The sequence below is a fragment of the Salvelinus namaycush genome, chromosome 3, assembly GCF_016432855.1.
Source record: "Salvelinus namaycush isolate Seneca chromosome 3, SaNama_1.0, whole genome shotgun sequence".
NCBI lineage: Eukaryota > Metazoa > Chordata > Actinopteri > Salmoniformes > Salmonidae > Salvelinus > Salvelinus namaycush.
Window position 1 is genome coordinate 84,182,958 of NC_052309.1, and position 18,385 is coordinate 84,201,342.

Sequence of the window (18,385 nt, forward strand, 5' to 3'; positions counted from 1 at the left end):
TCGTGATGTAGAGGTGCCTTTTACGTCATCTCAAAGGAAAGAGTTTGGTATGAAATCCACTCCCTTGTAGATGTGCTGGGTGGTACCACCTAGAGGCTTACTATAAAAGCAGGTGACAGCGCGCTTTATTTGGCAATGGTCTTGGTAAGTGGAGCCAATCAATATATTTTGCGTGACTCTTCCTTAACTAGACCACTTTTCAAAAGGCAGTAAGGCACATTTCCACATATGACCAAATTAAATGTTTTTGCTTACTGTTTCATACACATCTACATGATTAACCAAGAAAAAATATACATGTGGGCTATGAAGATTATACGTTTATATTCATAGCTACATCCATCGTAACAAGAAATAGATGACAATGGTCATGTCAACTCATAGTTTTTTCACTGATTGGTGGCACAGTGCGCTAAAACAGTTGGCTCATATTTCAATGGTTGTGAGTTCTAATCCTACATGTGGCAGATATATTTATAAATTCTTTATTTACATTATTTACAATATTCATCATGTGCCCACACACTTCTAGTTCTGAAAAGTGATAGCTTACCTGTGAGACTGGTTGGCCTGGTAGTAGTTGTAGGTTTTTATACACTACCCAAGACCAACCTGGGAGTTCATTTGATCATTGGAAAAATAGTTACTGCAGTGCTGATTTGAATTGAGCCCCATATCTTAATTTTCAAGGTGATGATTGCACTTTTCCCAACACAATACTGCACAATACTCAAATATTGTTTTACGCCCTGTGGGAAATTGGAACTTACTCCGCACGCGCCGATAGATGTCAGGAACTCCCCACCTTACCACTGAGTTAACAGTGCAGATAGATGTCAGGAATTCACCACCTTACCACTGAGTTAACAGTGCAGATAGATGTCAGGAACTCACCACCTTACCACTGAGTTAACAGTGCAGATAGATGTCAGGAATTCACCACCTTACCACTGAGTTAACAGTAGATGGATGTCAGGAACTCACCACCTTACCACTGAGTTAACAGTGCAGATAGATGTCAGGAACTCACCACCTTACCACTGAGTTAACAGTGCAGATAGATGTCAGGAACTCACCACCTTACCACTGAGTTAACAGTGCAGATAGATGTCAGGAATTCACCACCTTACCACTGAGTTAACAGTAGATGGATGTCAGGAACTCACCACCTTACCACTGAGTTAACAGTGCAGATAGATGTCAGGAATTCACCACCTTACCACTGAGTTAACAGTGCAGATAGATGTCAGGAACTCACCACCTTACCACTGAGTTAACGGTGCAGATAGATGTCAGGAACTCACCACCTTACCACTGAGTTAACAGTGCAGTTAGATGTCAGGAACTCACCACCTTACCACTGAGTTAACAGTGCAGATAGATGTCAGGAACTCACCACCTTACCACTGAGTTAACAGTGCCGATAGATGTCAGGAACTCACCACCTTACCACTGAGTTAACAGTGCAGATAGATGTCAGGAACTCACCACCTTACCACTGAGTTAACGGTGCAGTTAGATGTCAGGAACTCCCCACCTTACCACTGAGTTAACAGTGCCGATAGATGTCAGGAACTCACCACCTTACCACTGAGTTAACAGTGCAGATAGATGTCAGGAACTCACCACCTTACCACTGAGTTAACGGTGCAGAGCCATATTTGCTCGCAATGCACACAATGTTATCAGAGCGTGCCAGTGGATTTCTGGTAAGTATACTTCAGTGAGAAAGTGTTGGGATCAGGTACAACTATGTTTACCCAGCCCCAAAATGAATATTTATGATTAATTCCCCACCACTTCTCACCTGAATGCGTTGTTTGAATATATGAAAGGGTTGGGTAAAGGCTGAAATTGGGGTTAAATCCCTGTAACTACAATGCCACTCTTTCTACTCAGTTACTTGACACATCATTACACAAGTTATTCTCTCATAGTTACCTTGGTGTTACTGTTATGATTACGTGTTTCCTAAGTGGTCTTGCTCCCCTCTCTCCGTCCTCCAGTCAGTTGATGCCAGACGGGTTGGGCATGGGGGGCATGGGCAACCTGCCGGGCGCCAACCCTCTCTCTGCCTCGGGGGTGAGGAAGACGTGGCACGAGCACGTCACTCAGGACCTACGCACCCACCTGGTGCACAAACTGTAAGTACCACCAAGATGCTTGCATTCTCTTCCTTCAATGTTTTTTCTCAATGACCATGAATCTATCGGGGTTTAATAGGTGGACAACCCACATGGTTTTGCCACCATAGGGCTAAGGGTATAGGAGTTGATTTGGGACTGGCCCACTGTGTTCACTTACCTCGCCCGTTCAGATCAGTGTTCTGAAAGGAAAAGCAATTTTCTGATTGAGGTTGCCGCTACTCCATTCACTCTTTAATTCTCCCTTTATGCTATCCCTCTTTCCCTCCACCATCCCTTCCTTCTTCTCCCTGTCCTCCTCCAGAGTACAAGCCATATTCCCCACCCCAGACCCCGCAGCACTGAAGGATCGGCGGATGGAGAACCTGGTGGCGTACGCTAGGAAGGTGGAAGGGGACATGTACCAGTCTGCCAACAGCAGGGTAATGAACTTCAGTGGAGGCTGCTGAGGGGAGGACGGCTCATAATGGCTGGAACCGAGCGAATGGAATGGCATCAAACACATTGAAGCTATGTGTTTGATGTATTTGATACTATTCCGCTCCAGCCATTACCAAGAGCCCGTCCTCCCCCAATTAAGGTGCCACCAACCTCCTGTGATGAACTCGCTAACATAGACTTCATCCCAATCTCCACCCTTCTCCTTTAGTGTGCACTTTTAAGTAGCTGATATAACATTCAATAAAGTAAACAAAATATATACTGAACAAAAATATAAACGCAACATGCAACAATTTCAGCTATTTTACTGAGTTACAGTTCAAATCAGGAAATCAGTCAATTGAAATAAATAAATTAGGCCCTCATCTATGGATTTCAAGTGACTGGGCAGGGGAGCAGACATGGGTGGGCCTGGCATAGGACATAGGCCCACCCATTATCCCACCTATTGGGGAACTAGGCCCAACCAATCAGATTGAGTTTTTTCCCCAAAAAAGGGCTTTATTACAGACAGAAATACTCATCAGTTTCATCAGCTGTCCGGGTGGCTGGTCTCAGACGATCCTGCAGGTGACGAAGCCGGATGTGGAGGTCCTGGGCTGGTGTGGTTACGCGTGGTCTCTGGTTGTGAGGAAGGTTGGACGTACTGTCAAATTCTCTAAATCGACGGAGGTGGCTTATGGTGGCTTATTCTCTGGCAACAGCTCTGGTGGACATTCCTGCAGTCAGCATGCCAATTGTACCCTCCCTCAAAACCTGAGACGTGTGGCATAGTGTTGTGTGACAAAACTGCACATTTTAGTGACCTTTTATTGTCCCCAGCACAAGGTGCACCTGTGTAATGATCATGCTGTTTAATCAGCTTCTTGATATGGCACACCTGTCACGTGGATGGCTTATCTTGGCAATGGAGCAATGCTCACCAACATGGATGTAAACCCATTTGTTTGCCAAATTTGAGGAAAATAAGCTTTTTGTGCATATGGAACATTTCGGCGATCTTTTATTTCAGCTCATAATACATGGGACCAACACTTTACATGTTGCGTTTATATTTTTGTTCGGTGTGCGTTATTTCTAATCTCGTGTTGTCAATTTCTGCAGGACGAGTATTACCACTTCCTGGCGGAGAAGATCTATAAGATCCAGAAGGAGTTGGAGGAGAAGAGGCGCTCGCGGCTCCAGAAGCAGCCTGGCCCCATGGCAGTGGGGGGCCCAGGGGCCCAGCAGCAGCCTGGCATGCCCCCTCAGCCGAACTCCATGGGTCCTGGCCAGTCCCCACGGCCAGCCAGTGAGTACCCTCCTCCCTGGACCTCTGGAGACCCCTCTATTGAAGGAGGGAGCAACATAATCACTTATGTTTATTATCATCCTATTACCATGTGTGGGGCCAACCATTATTTTTATCAGTCATGCATTGACTGGAAATTTGACTTAAGTGAAAGTTAGCATTTGGGCCTATAATAGGAGGATATGTTTGGTTAAAGTAGGTGTAGCTGTAGTTAGCTAATTTGGAAGCTTTGGTGTATGACATGTTGACCACCTCTCATCCTCCTCTCTTTCAGATGGATCTGTGCCTATGCCCAACGTGCCAAATCAGATCATGCCCCGCATGCAGGTGTCTCAAGGTACCAGTCCTTCTCCTACACTTCAACACTTGTTTCTCATCCTCCTTTCATCCAGACAGTCAACTGCTCAGTGACTGTCAACCCCCCTGGTGGCCAGTTGATTATATACTATAATCACTAACATAGTAAAGGGTAAATACTCCCAAAACGCAAATAGTGTAAATGTTTTTTTCAGAAACTGTTTCTCCGTAAATGTTTATTTACATAATTAGCACCAGTGTTTCCCCTGTATTCATTAAAAAAGCTAAAAGAATGAAACCAATAAAATAAACAATGAATTTTGGAGTACTTTTGGAATGGCTGAATTACATGAGGGTCATATGCCCAGGGGCCACGATTTTTTGCATTAGAACACAGAATTAGCCATGGCCAAATGAATAGAATTGCAAGAAATTAGCTTTCAAACTGCAACATTTTCTGTCAGCTCCATGACAAAATGTGTAGATTTGCTGAAAAAATTGCTTTACAATTGTACATTTTTCTTTTGGCTCCATGTAGCCACTTTTTGATCCAGAAAAAACCTTGCTTATTGCTAATAAAACACCTGCCTGATAATATGGAATGGTGCCATGTATATAATTTTAACAATATGCTTTTGGGCTCATCATGGTGTCTGCACAATTTTGGAGTAGAATGTATTTTAAAGTCACTGTAAATGACATTAGTCATTCTACAAAAAATATCCTGGGGTGGCATCCCCCGCCCCTTTGACTTTTTCCACCGTGGCAAGACAAATTATAGTGGAAACACTAACAGGAAATTAACAAGTTTGTGAAAGTTATGATTTAGCGCCTAACTGACTCAGTGGCTCCTTCACCTGCTCATCAGAGCATAGGATTATTAATTACAACATCTCAGTGTATTGTAGACAACCCTAATCCTGTGTTTGTGTGTGCTTCTCCTCTCCCACATAGGAATCAATCAGTTCAACCCCATGGCGATGCAGAACGTGCAGATGTCCCAGGCGCCCATGCAGATGTCCCAGGCGCCCATGCAGATGTCCCAGGCGCCCATGCAGATGTCCCAGGCGCCCATGCAGATGTCCCAGGCGCCCATGCAGATGTCCCAGGCGCCCATGCAGATGTCCCAGGCGCCCATGGGGGCCCGCGCCGCCTCGCCCATGAACCACTCGCAGCAGATGAACATGAGCTCTGTCCCAGCGGTGAGACCTCCATGCTCCCTCTATGCCCCAGTTAACTCTTTCCTTCTGGATCTCCTCTCCCTTTCTCCTCTTCTCTCTCACTTCCTCTCCCCGTCTTGCTCCCTCTCTCTCACTTCCTCTCCCCGTCTTGCTCCCTCTCTCTCACTTCCTCTCCCCGTCTTGCTCCCTCTCTCTCACTTCCTCTCCCCGTCTTGCTCCCTCTCTCTCACTTCCTCTCCCCGTCTTGCTCCCCCTCTCTCACTTCCTCTCCCCGTCTTGCTCCCCCTCTCTCACTTCCTCTCCCCGTCTTGCTCCCCCTCTCACTTCCTCTCCCCGTCTTGCTCCCTCTCTCTCACTTCCTCTCCCCGTCTTGCTCCCTCTCTCTCACTTCCTCTCCCCGTCTTGCTCCCTCTCTCTCACTTCCTCTCCCCGTCTTGCTCCCTCTCTCTCACTTCCTCTCCCCGTCTTGCTCCCTCTCTCTCACTTCCTCTCCCCGTCTTGCTCCCCCTCTCTCACTTCCTCTCCCCGTCTTGCTCCCCCTCTCTCACTTCCTCTCCCCGTCTTGCTCCCCTCTCTCTCACTTCCTCTCCCCGTCTTGCTCCCTCTCTCTCACTTCCTCTCCCCGTCTTGCTCCCTCTCTCTCACTTCCTCTCCCCGTCTTGCTCCCTCTCTCTCACTTCCTCTCCCCGTCTTGCTCCCCCTCTCTCTCATGACCCTGTTTTACCTCTTGTCCTTCTCCACTCGTGTCTATAGAAAGTCTACACCTGCTTGAGGGTTTTAAACAGGGATTAAATTAGATTTTATTTCTACACAAACTACTCCACATTTTCAAAGTGAAAGAAAATTATAAAAAATAGCTGAAAAGTAAAACTGTGGCGGGTTGTCCTCTTAACGTTTTACCTGGGCTTTGGTCCTTTCATATTTATTTTGATCCTGACAATCTCCCCATTCCCTGCCGGTGACAAGCATACCCATAACATGATGCTGTCCCCACAATACTTTAAAATGGAGAGGGTTTCACTCTTGGATTTGACCCAACCCTGTAGTTTATAATTTAGGCCAAAAGGTGTTGTCTTGCAATATTATTTACAGAATGGATGATTAGGAATGGATTTAACACAGGCTTCTTCTCACTTTGTCATACAGGCCAGTAATATGGAGTGAATCCAATGTTGTTGATGCCTTTGTGCTTTCAAGTATTGTGGTGTCAGCATACTTTTATGGGTAATGCTTATTATCAGCAGTGACTGGGGAGGTTGTTGGGATCAACATAAATATGGAAGGAGCAAAGACCAGTTAAAAAGTTACATAACTCACCTCAATCCTCTGAAAACCCTGGGATAGGGTTTTGTTTTGCTGCTGGACAAGTACACACAACTTCATGCTAAAGACCCACCAATGGCTTTCCAAGATGCTTTGTGAGTGGTGTAGTCTGTCCTGACTTGAATCTGCTTAAAAAAAAATCTGCGACAAGGTTTGAGTATTGCTGTCCGTGTTGTAGCTTAGACCCTACTTGACATTATATGAGGTTTCTGTGTTGTGCCTCCATCGGTTGAGACACAACATGGCCTTGAATACAGGGTGAGTGTCATTTCAATCATATAAAAATGATTCATAGAATGGACCTATCCCTTCAGACCACTGCAATTTAGCTGGAACAACATTAAAATTTAAATGTAATTGACATTTTAACTTCTTATTACTACCACAAAGATTGCGGCCGGTCCACCCACCGTCGAATGTCAACTGAAATGGTCATGTCTATTCTATTATCTGTATTTCTATGGTTTCAGTAGGTTTCCTATGGAAGATTGACAAGAATACTTTAAAACAACATATTCCCATTCAAGTCAACATTCTCTGATGTGTGGACCTCCAACCGTCTTTGTGGTACCATTTTTGAAATTTCAATTTCAATTTGATTCCCATTTTAGTACATTTATCAGCAAAAACAAGACAACCACCCTGTATTCAAGAGCATGTTTCAACCGATGGCAGGCACAACACAAAAACCTCAGATAATGTCAAATAGGGTCTCAGCTACATGTGAATATAAGAAGAAAAAATCTGAGTTTAAGTGTTGTTAGGTAATTGACGTTTTAATGTTTAAGAAAATATATTATAAACACTTAAAAAATATATATAAATAGTTTGATAAGCTTATAAATATCATCACTCTGAACCCTTTATCTTTTCCAGTGATGAAGACATGGATGTCTCGTCAAATCAAATATTTAGCAGATGTTATTGCTGGTGTTGTGAAATGCTTGTGTGGTGGGCTATGCAAAATAGGTGAACTTTGAGCAACTTGGGCAAATATGTATGGAAGGTTTTATTCAAATGAAAAGGGGTGCTGTCAAAATAAATGAATTGAAATAAATGTACCCTGTAGCCTCCTTGTTTCCACTGGGAAAGTGTTGAGCATTGTATATGTCTTAAATGAGTTGGGTTGGATTTTTACTGTTTATGGTTCTGTACTGTTTAATGTTTATCTACTTCTGGTTGTTGATGCCTCTGCCTTCTGGTTTTTAATCAGCACACTGTTAGTTTATTACGCCTCAGGCCTTTCATAAGGAGTATTGTCTTGGTGGCCTGTGTGTTATTGTATCCCATTCAGACCTGGGTTTAAATACTTTTCTACATCTTTAAAAAACTTTGAGCATTTCCTTTAGCCCTTCTGGAGTAACAGGTGGGTGGGGTTTGCACTTTTGTGACTTTTCTATTGGTTCCATTTCACCCGGCAATCTCAATTAAGCACAGCTGAAGTTTAAAAAATAATTAATTTTAAATAGTATTTGAACCCAGTTCTGATCTAATTTAGATGCGCAATTATTCTTGGCATGGTCTCAATGAAAGATAGAGGTTTCCTCTGTATAACGTGTCTGTGTTTTTCTTCTCCTTTCCCCAGATGGGCATGTCCCCATCCAGGATGCCCCAGGTGCAAGGCATGATGGGACAGCACGCCAACAGCATGGTGGGACAGACAGCCAATCAGAGCCAGTTCATGCCCCAGAGCCAGTTCTCTCCCAACACCGCCCCTGGCGGGGGAATGATTATGAACAACCTGGGCTCCCTCGGCCAGCCGCAAGCACAGGCAGCTGTCACTCAGGTGAGGAGGGAGACACTCACACAGATGGGGCTTGTGATCTGTTGCATTGATAATCTCTGCTGTTGGTTTGATCATATTTGAAGGAGCTGCATTGTATGTGTTCTTGGTTGTCAATATAAGTGTCGTGTTAGAATATGTACGTGTCTGAGTGGGTAGGTTTGTAACAGTGTGAATATGTAATAGTAGATGGAGCTCTAACTGTAACTTCTGTATCCCAGCCCCCCCTGCCCCGCGCCACCCCTCCACCCAACGCCTCGGCTAACCTGCAGCAGCTCCAGCACCCCCACTCCCACCCACCCCCCCAGGCTCAGCCTTCACCGTCCTCCACCCCCACTCACGTCCCCAGCGGCGGCCTCCCTGCCCGGCCCCCCTCGACCCTGGGCATGCAGTCCCCTGCTGCCCCCTCCCAGCCGCTCACGCCCCTGCAGCATCAGCAGCCGGGGACCCCCAGCCAGACGCAGCCCAGCTCAGTGCAGCCCCCCAGCACGCCGGTAAAATACCTGCTTAGGATTAACAACACTCTTGTAGGGAGTTGTACCTGGTGAACTGGCGAGGAGAACTCATGGCTAGTTATATTCTTTCACTAGGGCCCAGAGTATTTCCTGCTTAGGTCATATAGTCAGGAAATAAATGGATGCTCTTTTTAAAGCAGCCTTTGTTACTCTTTTTAAAGCTGCACCCATGCAGCTTTTCCACAGTTAAAAAGGTCTATTGAAGGAACAGCATGCTTGGAGTGATACTAAAGCTTTATTAACAATATGGTGTTTCTTTCACATGCCAGCTCTTAATGACTTGTTGTTGTGCCAGTCAACAGTTATAGCCAGCACCCAGCCTTTGCTTTGAAGGGTTATTCTCACATTTTCCCCCTCTAGCTGTCCCAGGCGCCAGCCAGTATAGATAACCGCATGCCCACCCCAGGCTCGGTGGCAGAGGTCCACTCCCAACAGGCCCCACCAGACATGGCCCAAACGGAGCACAAAGCCGAGCACAAAGACGAGGATGACGAGGAGGAGGAGGAGGACGACGACGAGGAGGACGACTGTGGCTCGGGGAAAAGGCAGCCCAGCGACTTCAAAATGGAGGTGAGGACTTAAACTTGTAGTCCTAGAATCAACATTGACTACAATACACTTGAACAACCAGAGCTTTCTATTTATATGTACATTATGAATGCAAGTGCTCTTGGATGGAAATATAAAAATTCATATGAACTCATCTTGTTTATCTGGTACAGTGGCCACGTTTCCCTCCATCTTTCAAAACGTAGTGTCCTACAGATTTGTCTAAGTGCACCCTCTAAATGTAGCTGTGCCCCATAGCAGGACGAAGACCCAAAAGACACCAAACCCCTCATGGTCAAGGAGGAGGAGCCAGACGGGGCGGAGCCTAAGCAGGAGCCAATGGAGACAAAGGAGGGGAAGAAGCCAGAGATTAAGAAGGAACCCAAAGAGGAGGAGGAGGGCGGGGTCAACGGCACGGCAGCGTCCTCCTCCCCCACTCAGAACCGCAAAAAAAGTGAGGACCTGGTTTTGTGTAAAACTAGCCGGGGCCAGGAGTTTATCCAATGACTAGTAGTTTTTCCCCAGCTGGTCCTATCTTATTGCAGCTCTTTCCTCAGTTTTGTCAGTCGTCACCTTTCCCCTGTTTATTAGGATCCCCATTAGCTACTGCACATGCAGCATCTACTCTTCCTGAGGTCCACATGAACCGTACAAATACATGACAAGTACAGAACAGAACAAGAACAACAGAAGATATTAAAATTAAAAAATAAATAAATATGAGTTTCATATTGGAAAGATGCCAAAAGACAACACAAATACTATTTAAACACTATATTCTTATGTCCAGTTAAATGAGATCTTTAGAGGAGGTGCTGTGATTCAATATGTTCTGTTTTTAAAGCTAAGAGAGTAACCTCTGGCGGCAGAGCATTCCACTATGAGACGGCTCTATGCATAACTGAGCGATGCATTCAATCTGTTTTTGGTTTGGCTGCTGTGAAGAAACCCATAGTGGTGTGTCTGGGGTGGTATGTCTGTTTTGTAGTGTATGCAATAGATTATACAAGTGGTTAGGCATTTTCAACACGTTTTTTAAAAAGACTAGAAGATAAATAGTACATTTCTCCTCAACCATGAAAGACTATCATGCATATTGTTGATATTTGTTCTGTGTATGCTGCTCTGAGCCAGCTGCAACTTTGCCAGGTCTTTCTTTGCTGCACTCGACCGTATTACCGGACAGTAATCGAGATGAGACCAGAGCCTGAACAACTAGAACAGTTGACCTTTGTGTCAAAAACACAGAGCATCTTTTTACAAGACACCTCTCTCCCCATCTTCACAACAACTCTGTCAATATGACTTGACCATGATAACTGACCCTGTGAAGACACTGAAGAGTTCTGAATGTCAGATAGAAATAGAATAAATAGAGCCTTCACGATGTCCCTTTTCCACATGACAGATTATACTTTTTGTTCTTCATGATAGAATTCTATGATGTTGTACATGATTCTTTTGAATAGAGCCCTGACCGCTCTGTCCTCCCTGCAGTCTTTAAGCCAGAGGAGCTGCGCCAGGCCCTGATGCCCACACTAGAGGCCCTCTACAGACAGGACCCAGAGTCTCTGCCCTTCAGACAGCCTGTCGACCCCATGCTGCTGGGCATCCCCGTGAGTACACCCAGACTCATGTACACACACTTAGATAGTCGTACACCCTGAGAGTCTCTCTCTTGATTGGTTATGCCTAGTCATGTATTGATATGAAAACAAATGACAAATTAACTAGTTTCTCAATTCTATACAGATTTCATAGATATAGCCGAGGCTCAATAAGGATTAAGGATCTTTCTCATAACCATGTCCATATCATTCTGGTCAGAGCTATCAGTGAAGCTCTCTCTGACAATATCAGTGAAGCTCTCTCTGACAATATCAGTGAAGCTCTCTCTGACAATATCAGTGAAGCTCTCTCTGACAATATCAGTGAAGCTCTCTCTGACAATATCAGTGAAGCTCTCTCTGACAATATCAGTGAAGCTCTCTCTGACAATATCAGTGAAGCTCTCTCTGACAATATCAGTGAAGCTCTCTCTGACAATACCAGTGAAGCTCTCTCTGACAATACCAGTGAAGCTCTCTCTGACAATACCAGTGAAGCTCTCTCTGACAATACCAGTGAAGCTCTCTCTGACAATACCAGTGAAGCTCTCTCTGACAATACCAGTGAAGCTCTCTCTGACAATACCAGTGAAGCTCTCTCTGACAATACCAGTGAAGCTCTCTCTGACAATACCAGTGAAGCTCTCTCTGACAATACCAGTGAAGCTCTCTCTCACAGCCACATTTCATTGATTGTACTGAAGCTTGATAGTGAATGATAAAGCAGTCTCATAACCATGTTCATGTCATTTTTGTCAAGACACATTGCAACGCTGATTCCTGTGACTGTACTGTCAGTATCACTTAACTCTCTTCTAACCATTCCCCTCCTCCCCCTTCAGGACTACTTTGACATAGTGAAGAAACCTATGGACCTGTCCACTATAAAGCGTAAGTTGGACACAGGTCAGTACCAGGAACCCTGGCAGTACGTGGAAGACATCTGGGTCATGTTCAACAACGCCTGGATCTACAACCGCAAGACGTCCCGCGTCTACAAGTACTGCTCCAAGCTGGCCGAGGTGTTTGAGCTGGAGATAGACCCCGTCATGGTCAGCCTGGGCTACTGCTGCGGCAGGAAGGTGAGATGATGGGAGGGAAGGAGGATAGATCGAGGGATGTTAGTGGAGGAAAGAGAAGGAGTAGAGCGGGAGGTTAGTGGTGTTTGAGCTGGAGATAGACCCTGTCATGGTCAGCCTGGGCTACTGCTGCGGTAGGAAGGTGAGACTGAGTGAGTGGAGGAAGAGTAATGGAGGGAAGGTGGAAGGGAGACTACAAGTTTTTTGATCTGGAGAAACTCTCAGCTCTAACTGTAGGTTATCGTTAGGGCCAGGAGAAACTCTCAGCTCTAACTGTAGGTTATCGTTAGGGCCAGGAGAAACTCTCAGCTCTAATTGTAGGTTATCGTTAGGACCAGGAGAAACTCTCAGCTCTAACTGTAGGTTGTTATCGTTAGGGCCAGGAGAAACTCTCAGCTCTAATTGTAGGTTATCGTTAGGACCAGGAGAAACTCTCAGCTCTAACTGTAGGTTATCGTTAGGGCCAGGAGAAACTCTCAGCTCTAACTGTAGGTTATCGTTAGGACCAGGAGAAACTCTCAGCTCTAACTGTAGGTCATCGTGAGGGCCAGGAGAAACTCTCAGCTCTAATTGTAGGTTATCGTGAGGGCCAGGAGAAACTCTCAGCTCTAACTGTAGGTTATCGTTAGGACCAGGAGAAACTCTCAGCTCTAACTGTAGGTTATCGTTAGGGCCAGGAGAAACTCTCAGCTCTAACTGTAGGTTATCGTTAGGACCAGGAGAAACTCTCAGCTCTAACTGTAGGTTATCACTAGGACCAGGAGAAACTCTCAGCTCTAATTGTAGGTTATCGTGAGGGCCAGGAGAAACTCTCAGCTCTAACTGTAGGTTATCACTAGGACCAGGAGAAACTCTCAGCTCTAATTGTAGGTTATCGTTAGGACCAGGAGAAACTCTCACCTCTAATTGTAGGTTATCGTTAGGGCCAGGAGAAACTCTCAGCTCTAACTGTAGGTTATCGTTAGGACCAGGAGAAACTCTCAGCTCTAACTGTAGGTTATCGTTAGGACCAGGAGAAACTCTCAGCTCTAATTGTAGGTTATCGTTAGGGCCAGGAGAAACTCTCAGCTCTAATTGTAGGTTATCGTTAGGACCAGGAGAAACTCTCAGCTCTAATTGTAGGTTATCGTTAGGACCAGGAGAAACTCTCAGCTTTAACTGTAGGTTATCGTGAGGGCCAGGAGTTACCTAAATAGGAATAACTTGTGTCCCTTGATATATGGGCCTGTTAGCCAGGTTTGGGCTGTAGACGGTCTCAAGGTGGGAAACCATGGCACATTGCTGCTGATGACCTACAGTGCATTCGGAAAGTTTTCAGACCCCTTTTTCCACATTTTGTTACGTTACAGCCTTATTCTAAAATTGATTAAATAAATACAAATCCTTATCAATCTAAACACAACACCCTATAATTATAAAGCAAACAGTTTTTTTTTTATAAATGTTTGCAAATGTATAAATAAAATAAACTAAAGTACCTTATTTACATAAGTATTCAAACCCTTGTCTATGAGACTTGAAATTGAGCTCAGGTGCATCCTGTTTCCATTGATCATTCTTGATGTTTCTACAACTTGATTGGAGTTCACCTGTGGAAAATTAAATAAATTGGACATGATTTGAAAAGGAAAACACCTGTCTATATAAGGTCCCACAGTTGACAGTGCATGTCAGAGCAAAAACCAAGCCATGCGGTTGAAGGAATTGTCCGTAGAGCTCTGAGACAGGATTGTGTCGAGAAACAGATCTGGGGAAGGGTACCAAAAAAATTCAGTGGCCTCCATCATTCTTAAATGGAAGAAGTTTGGAACCACCAAGACTCTTCCTAGAACTGGCCGCTAGGCCAAACTAAGCAATCGGGGAAGAAGGGCCTTTGTCAGGGACGTGACCAAGAACCCGATGGTCACTCTGACAGAGCTCCAGAGTTCCTCTGTGGAGATGGGAGAATCAATCAATTTTTTAATAAAAAAATAAATACATTTAGGCAGAAGAAAGCCCTTCTTACATCAGCTGCGGTCACAAAGTGCTGTACAGAAACCCAGCCTAAAACCCCAAACAGCAAGCAATGCAGGTGTAGAAGCACGGTGGCTAGGAAAAACTCCCTAGGAAGAAACCTAGAGAGGAACCAGGCTATGAGGGGTGGCCAGTCCTCTTCTGGCTGTGCCGGGTGGAGATTATAACAGAACATGGCCAAGATGTTCAAATGTTCATAGATGACCAGCAGGGTCAAATAATAATAATCACAGTGGTTGTAGAGGGTGCAACAGGTCAGCACCTCAGGAGTAAATGTCAGTTGGCTTTTCATAGCTGATCATTCAGAGTATCTCTACCACTCCTGCTGTCTCTAGAGAGTTGAAAACAGCAGGTCTGGGACAGGTAGCACTTCCGGTGAACAGATCAGGGTTCCATAGCCGCAGGCAGCACAGTTGAAACTGGAGCAGCAGCAAGGAGTCATCAGGCCAGGTAGTCCTGAGGCATGGTCCTAGGGCTCAGAGAGGAGAAATACTCCAGATATAACAGACTGACCCTAGCCCCCTGACACAGCCTCCAGGATTTATGCTGCAATAGTCTGAGACAGGAGGGGTCTGGAGACAATGTGGCCCCGTCCGACGATACCCCCGGACAGAACCTTCCAGAAGGGCAACAATCTCTGCAGCACTCCACCAATCAGGCCTTTATGGTAGAGTGGCTAGATGGAAGCCACTCCTCAGTAAAAGGCTCATGACAGCGCGCTCGGGGGTTGGCCAAAAGGCCTCCCAGACCATGAGAAGCAAGATTCTTTGGTCTGATGAAACCAAGATTGAACTCTTTGGCCTGAATGCCAAGCGTCACATCTGGACAAAACCTGGCACCATCCCTACGGTGAAGCATGGTGGTGGCAGCATCATGCTGTGGGGATGTTTTTCAGCGGCAGAGAGTGGGAGACTAGTCAGGAACGAGGCAAAGATGTACGGAGCGAAGTACAGAGATATCCTTGATGAAAACCTGCTCCAGAGCGCTCAGGACCTCAGACTGGGGTGAAGGTTCACCTTCCAACAGGACAACGACCCTAAGCACACAGCCAAGACAACGCAGGAGTGGCTTCAGGACAAGTCTCTGAATGTCCTTGAGTGGCCCAGCCAGAGCCCGGATTTCAACCCAATTGAACATATCTGCAGAGACCTGAAAATAGCTGTGCAGCGACGCACCCCATCCAACCTGACAGAGCTTGAGAGGATTTGCAGAGAAGAATGGGAGAAACTCGCAAATATAGGTGTGCCAAGCTTGTAGCGTCACCTAAGAAGACTGAAGGCTGTAATCGCTGCCAGAGGTGCTTCAACAAAGTACTGAGTAAAGGTTCAGAATAATTTTGTAAATGTGATATTTTTTGCAAGAATGTCTGAACCTGTTTTTGCTTTGTCGTTATGGGGTAGTTTGTGTAGATTGAGGGGGAAAAAACAATTTAAACAATTTTAGAATAAGACTGTAACGTAACAAAGTGGAAAAAGTCAAGGGGTCTGAATATTTTACGAACGCACTGTACTGTCATTTAAGAGGATACCAATGCTCTGCAATTCTAATCAAGTTTTACTGGTCACATACACATATTTAGCAGATGTTATTGCGGGTGTAGCGAAATGCTTGTGTTCCTAGCTCCAACAATGCAGTAATATCTAACAATACACACAATCTAAAAGTACAATAATGGAATTAAGAAATATATGAATATTAGGTAGAACAATGTCGGAGTGGCATTGACTAAAATACAGTGGAGTAGAATACAGTATATACATATGAGAGGAGAAAAGTAGTATGTAATCATTATTTGAACTTAATTAAAGTGACTAGTGTTCCATTTTTGAAGTGTCCAGTGATTCCAAGTCTATGTATATAGGGCAGCAGCCTCTAAGGTGCAGGGTTGCGTAACCGGGTGGAAGTCGGTTAGTGATGGCTATTTAACAGTCTGAAATTACACGACATGACAAACATCCCTAACTAACCCCTCCAGACATGCATAACCATGCGCTGCTGTGTTTACTGTGTGACAGACAGCCACCTGTATGACTCCATGGCTAGATGGTCCTTACAAAGATTGGAACACTTGACTTAACATGATGAGCCTTTTGACTTCCTGTGGTACTTGTGACACTGAGGTTGCTTCCCAAATGGGACTCTATTCCCTATGTAGTGCACTATGCCCAATGGGCCCTGGTAAAAAAAAAATAGTGTACTACATAGGGAATAGAGTGCCCTTTGGGATGTAAGCCTGAGGCTATACGTACCAGTGAAAGGGGAACTTTCAGAGGAACACTAGGTTTTAATTTGGGAGAATCTGTGGACAGGACTGACCTGGCTGAATGCTAGACAGTGTAGAAGTGGATGGGAGAATCTGTGGACAGGACTGACCTGGCTGAATGCTAGACAGTGTAGAAGTGGATGGGAGAATCTGTGGACAGGACTGACCTGGCTGAATGCTAGACAGTGTAGAAGTCGGTTCACGAACCCTTTCTCTCTGTGTTCCTCCACAGTTTGAGTTCTCACCCCAGACCCTCTGCTGCTATGGCAAACAGCTGTGCACCATCTCCAGAGACGGAACCTACTTCAGCTACCAGAACAGGTAAGTCCACACTCCGGGGGGGGGGGGTTGTAAGTAGGCAGGGCAGATGCTACTGTGAAGGAGAGGGGAGAGAGAGAAGGGGAATAGGATTGTGCTCTCACAGTACATTGTAATGTTAGTTCAGGTACATGAAAAACAATGAATAATTATGATGAGAGTATTCTAAGATGTTATTTCACCAGAGGGATGGTGCATACTAGATACTGGAAGTGTTACATGTTGTTAAAAGGAGTGTAGCCTACATCGACAGGATCTTAGGTTTCCCTTCAAGCCCGATGTGCTGCAATATCAGCACCACTGCTCCCCCTGCTGTTCACAAATTGCTATTGCACTTCAGTAGCCCCAAATACCATTCCGATGCATTGCAGTTGCATGTAGTGGAGTTACTCTGACCTCAACGCAGTGAAGCTCGTTGGGGTTAACTACTCTATCCCTTCTGGAAGCACGTTGATGCATTTTACACTGTAGTTATTTACCCACATTTTAAAAAGTAATCTCAACAAAAATTGTTATGAAAAGTTCCCAAGACAAGCAGAGGTGATCCATATGTCTGTGGTGTGTTCTGAGTGCGTCCCTCTCTCCCCTACATCACCAGGGCTGGCATTCACTCCAACATTCTCCCAACTGACATGATCATATCAATCATATCATATGCCTGCGCGTTACTAAAGCTTTATGCAGAGAAGTAGTGGAACTTAGTAGTTCAGCCAAGTGGTTATACTTAGTAGTAGGGATATTCAAATGTACTAATGATTTACTTTGCTTATATTAACATTCATGTTCCTCCCATCAACATGGTTAGCGTTGCTGTGTCATTTCAGTATGCTTGTATGAGAAGATGTGTGAATGACTGTCATGACCATTTCCATGGTGACTAACCTGAGTTCTACCTTCACTCTGCCCTGTTTGCTTGTCTCTGTCCTCTGCCTTTCTGTCCTCTTGTCTCTGTCCTCTGCCTTTCTGTCCTCTTGTCTCTGTCCTCTGCCTTTCTGTCCTCTTGTCTCTGTCCTCTGCCTGTGTTATGCTTTGCCATTCTGACAACCATTTCCGCCACCCATTCTGCCACCCGTGTGCCGGCTTGCCAACTTTCCCTGTGCTTCTGCTACTGTGTGCTCGCTCTAGCTCACCCAAATATGGCCTTGTTGCCGACAGGTATCACTTCTGTGAGAAGTGCTTCAACGAGATCCAGGGCAATAACGTCACCCTGGGAGACGACCCGGCACAGCCACAGACGTAAGTTCGTGGTGGAATCTGTGGTAACGTTTTCATGTCAGTACATTGGAAAACCACTGGGAAACAATGCTCTGTTTGATTTGGATTAGTTCCGTAGTTTTTATTTACTACCACATTCTGGAGCGAATCCTAACTTTCACTTAACTTGAATTTTCATCAATACATGACTAAGTGAACATTTAGTTAGTGGAAGTAACCGCCCTTAAGTCTCCACTGATTCCATCTTTCCCTAGTGGATATCCTTAGTACATGATTATAAATACTGGTCCAGAAGTGGTAGGCTTAGCTAATTATAGTCACAGCTTATGAAAAAAGGGAATCTGTATTTAAATGAGTGGGCTGCGT

The 18,385-nt window shown here is 45.1% G+C and overlaps 1 protein-coding gene across 5 annotated transcripts in view; it reads left to right on the forward strand.

Moving 5' to 3' along the window:
• LOC120041333 (CREB-binding protein-like) overlaps nt 1-18,385 on the forward strand; it is a 72,532-nt gene that overhangs the window by 43,862 nt on the left and 10,285 nt on the right. Inside the window, exons 8-21 of one of the 5 annotated variants that reach the window (XM_038986304.1) lie at nt 2,007-2,144; nt 2,449-2,566; nt 3,690-3,876; nt 4,151-4,213; nt 5,128-5,240; nt 5,304-5,375; nt 8,263-8,463; nt 8,682-8,954; nt 9,336-9,545; nt 9,783-9,978; nt 11,022-11,140; nt 11,974-12,213; nt 16,719-16,807; nt 17,930-18,040. In XM_038986304.1, the coding sequence (XP_038842232.1) occupies nt 2,007-2,144; nt 2,449-2,566; nt 3,690-3,876; nt 4,151-4,213; nt 5,128-5,240; nt 5,304-5,375; nt 8,263-8,463; nt 8,682-8,954; nt 9,336-9,545; nt 9,783-9,978; nt 11,022-11,140; nt 11,974-12,213; nt 16,719-16,807; nt 17,930-18,040 (2,130 nt within the window). Of the gene's footprint in view, nt 1-2,006; nt 2,145-2,448; nt 2,567-3,689; nt 3,877-4,150; nt 4,214-5,127; nt 5,376-8,262; nt 8,464-8,681; nt 8,955-9,335; nt 9,546-9,782; nt 9,979-11,021; nt 11,141-11,973; nt 12,214-16,718; nt 16,808-17,929; nt 18,041-18,385 lie in introns of all 5 variants that reach the window. The other 4 variants (XM_038986275.1, XM_038986289.1, XM_038986281.1 and 1 more) reach the window with 4 other exon arrangements.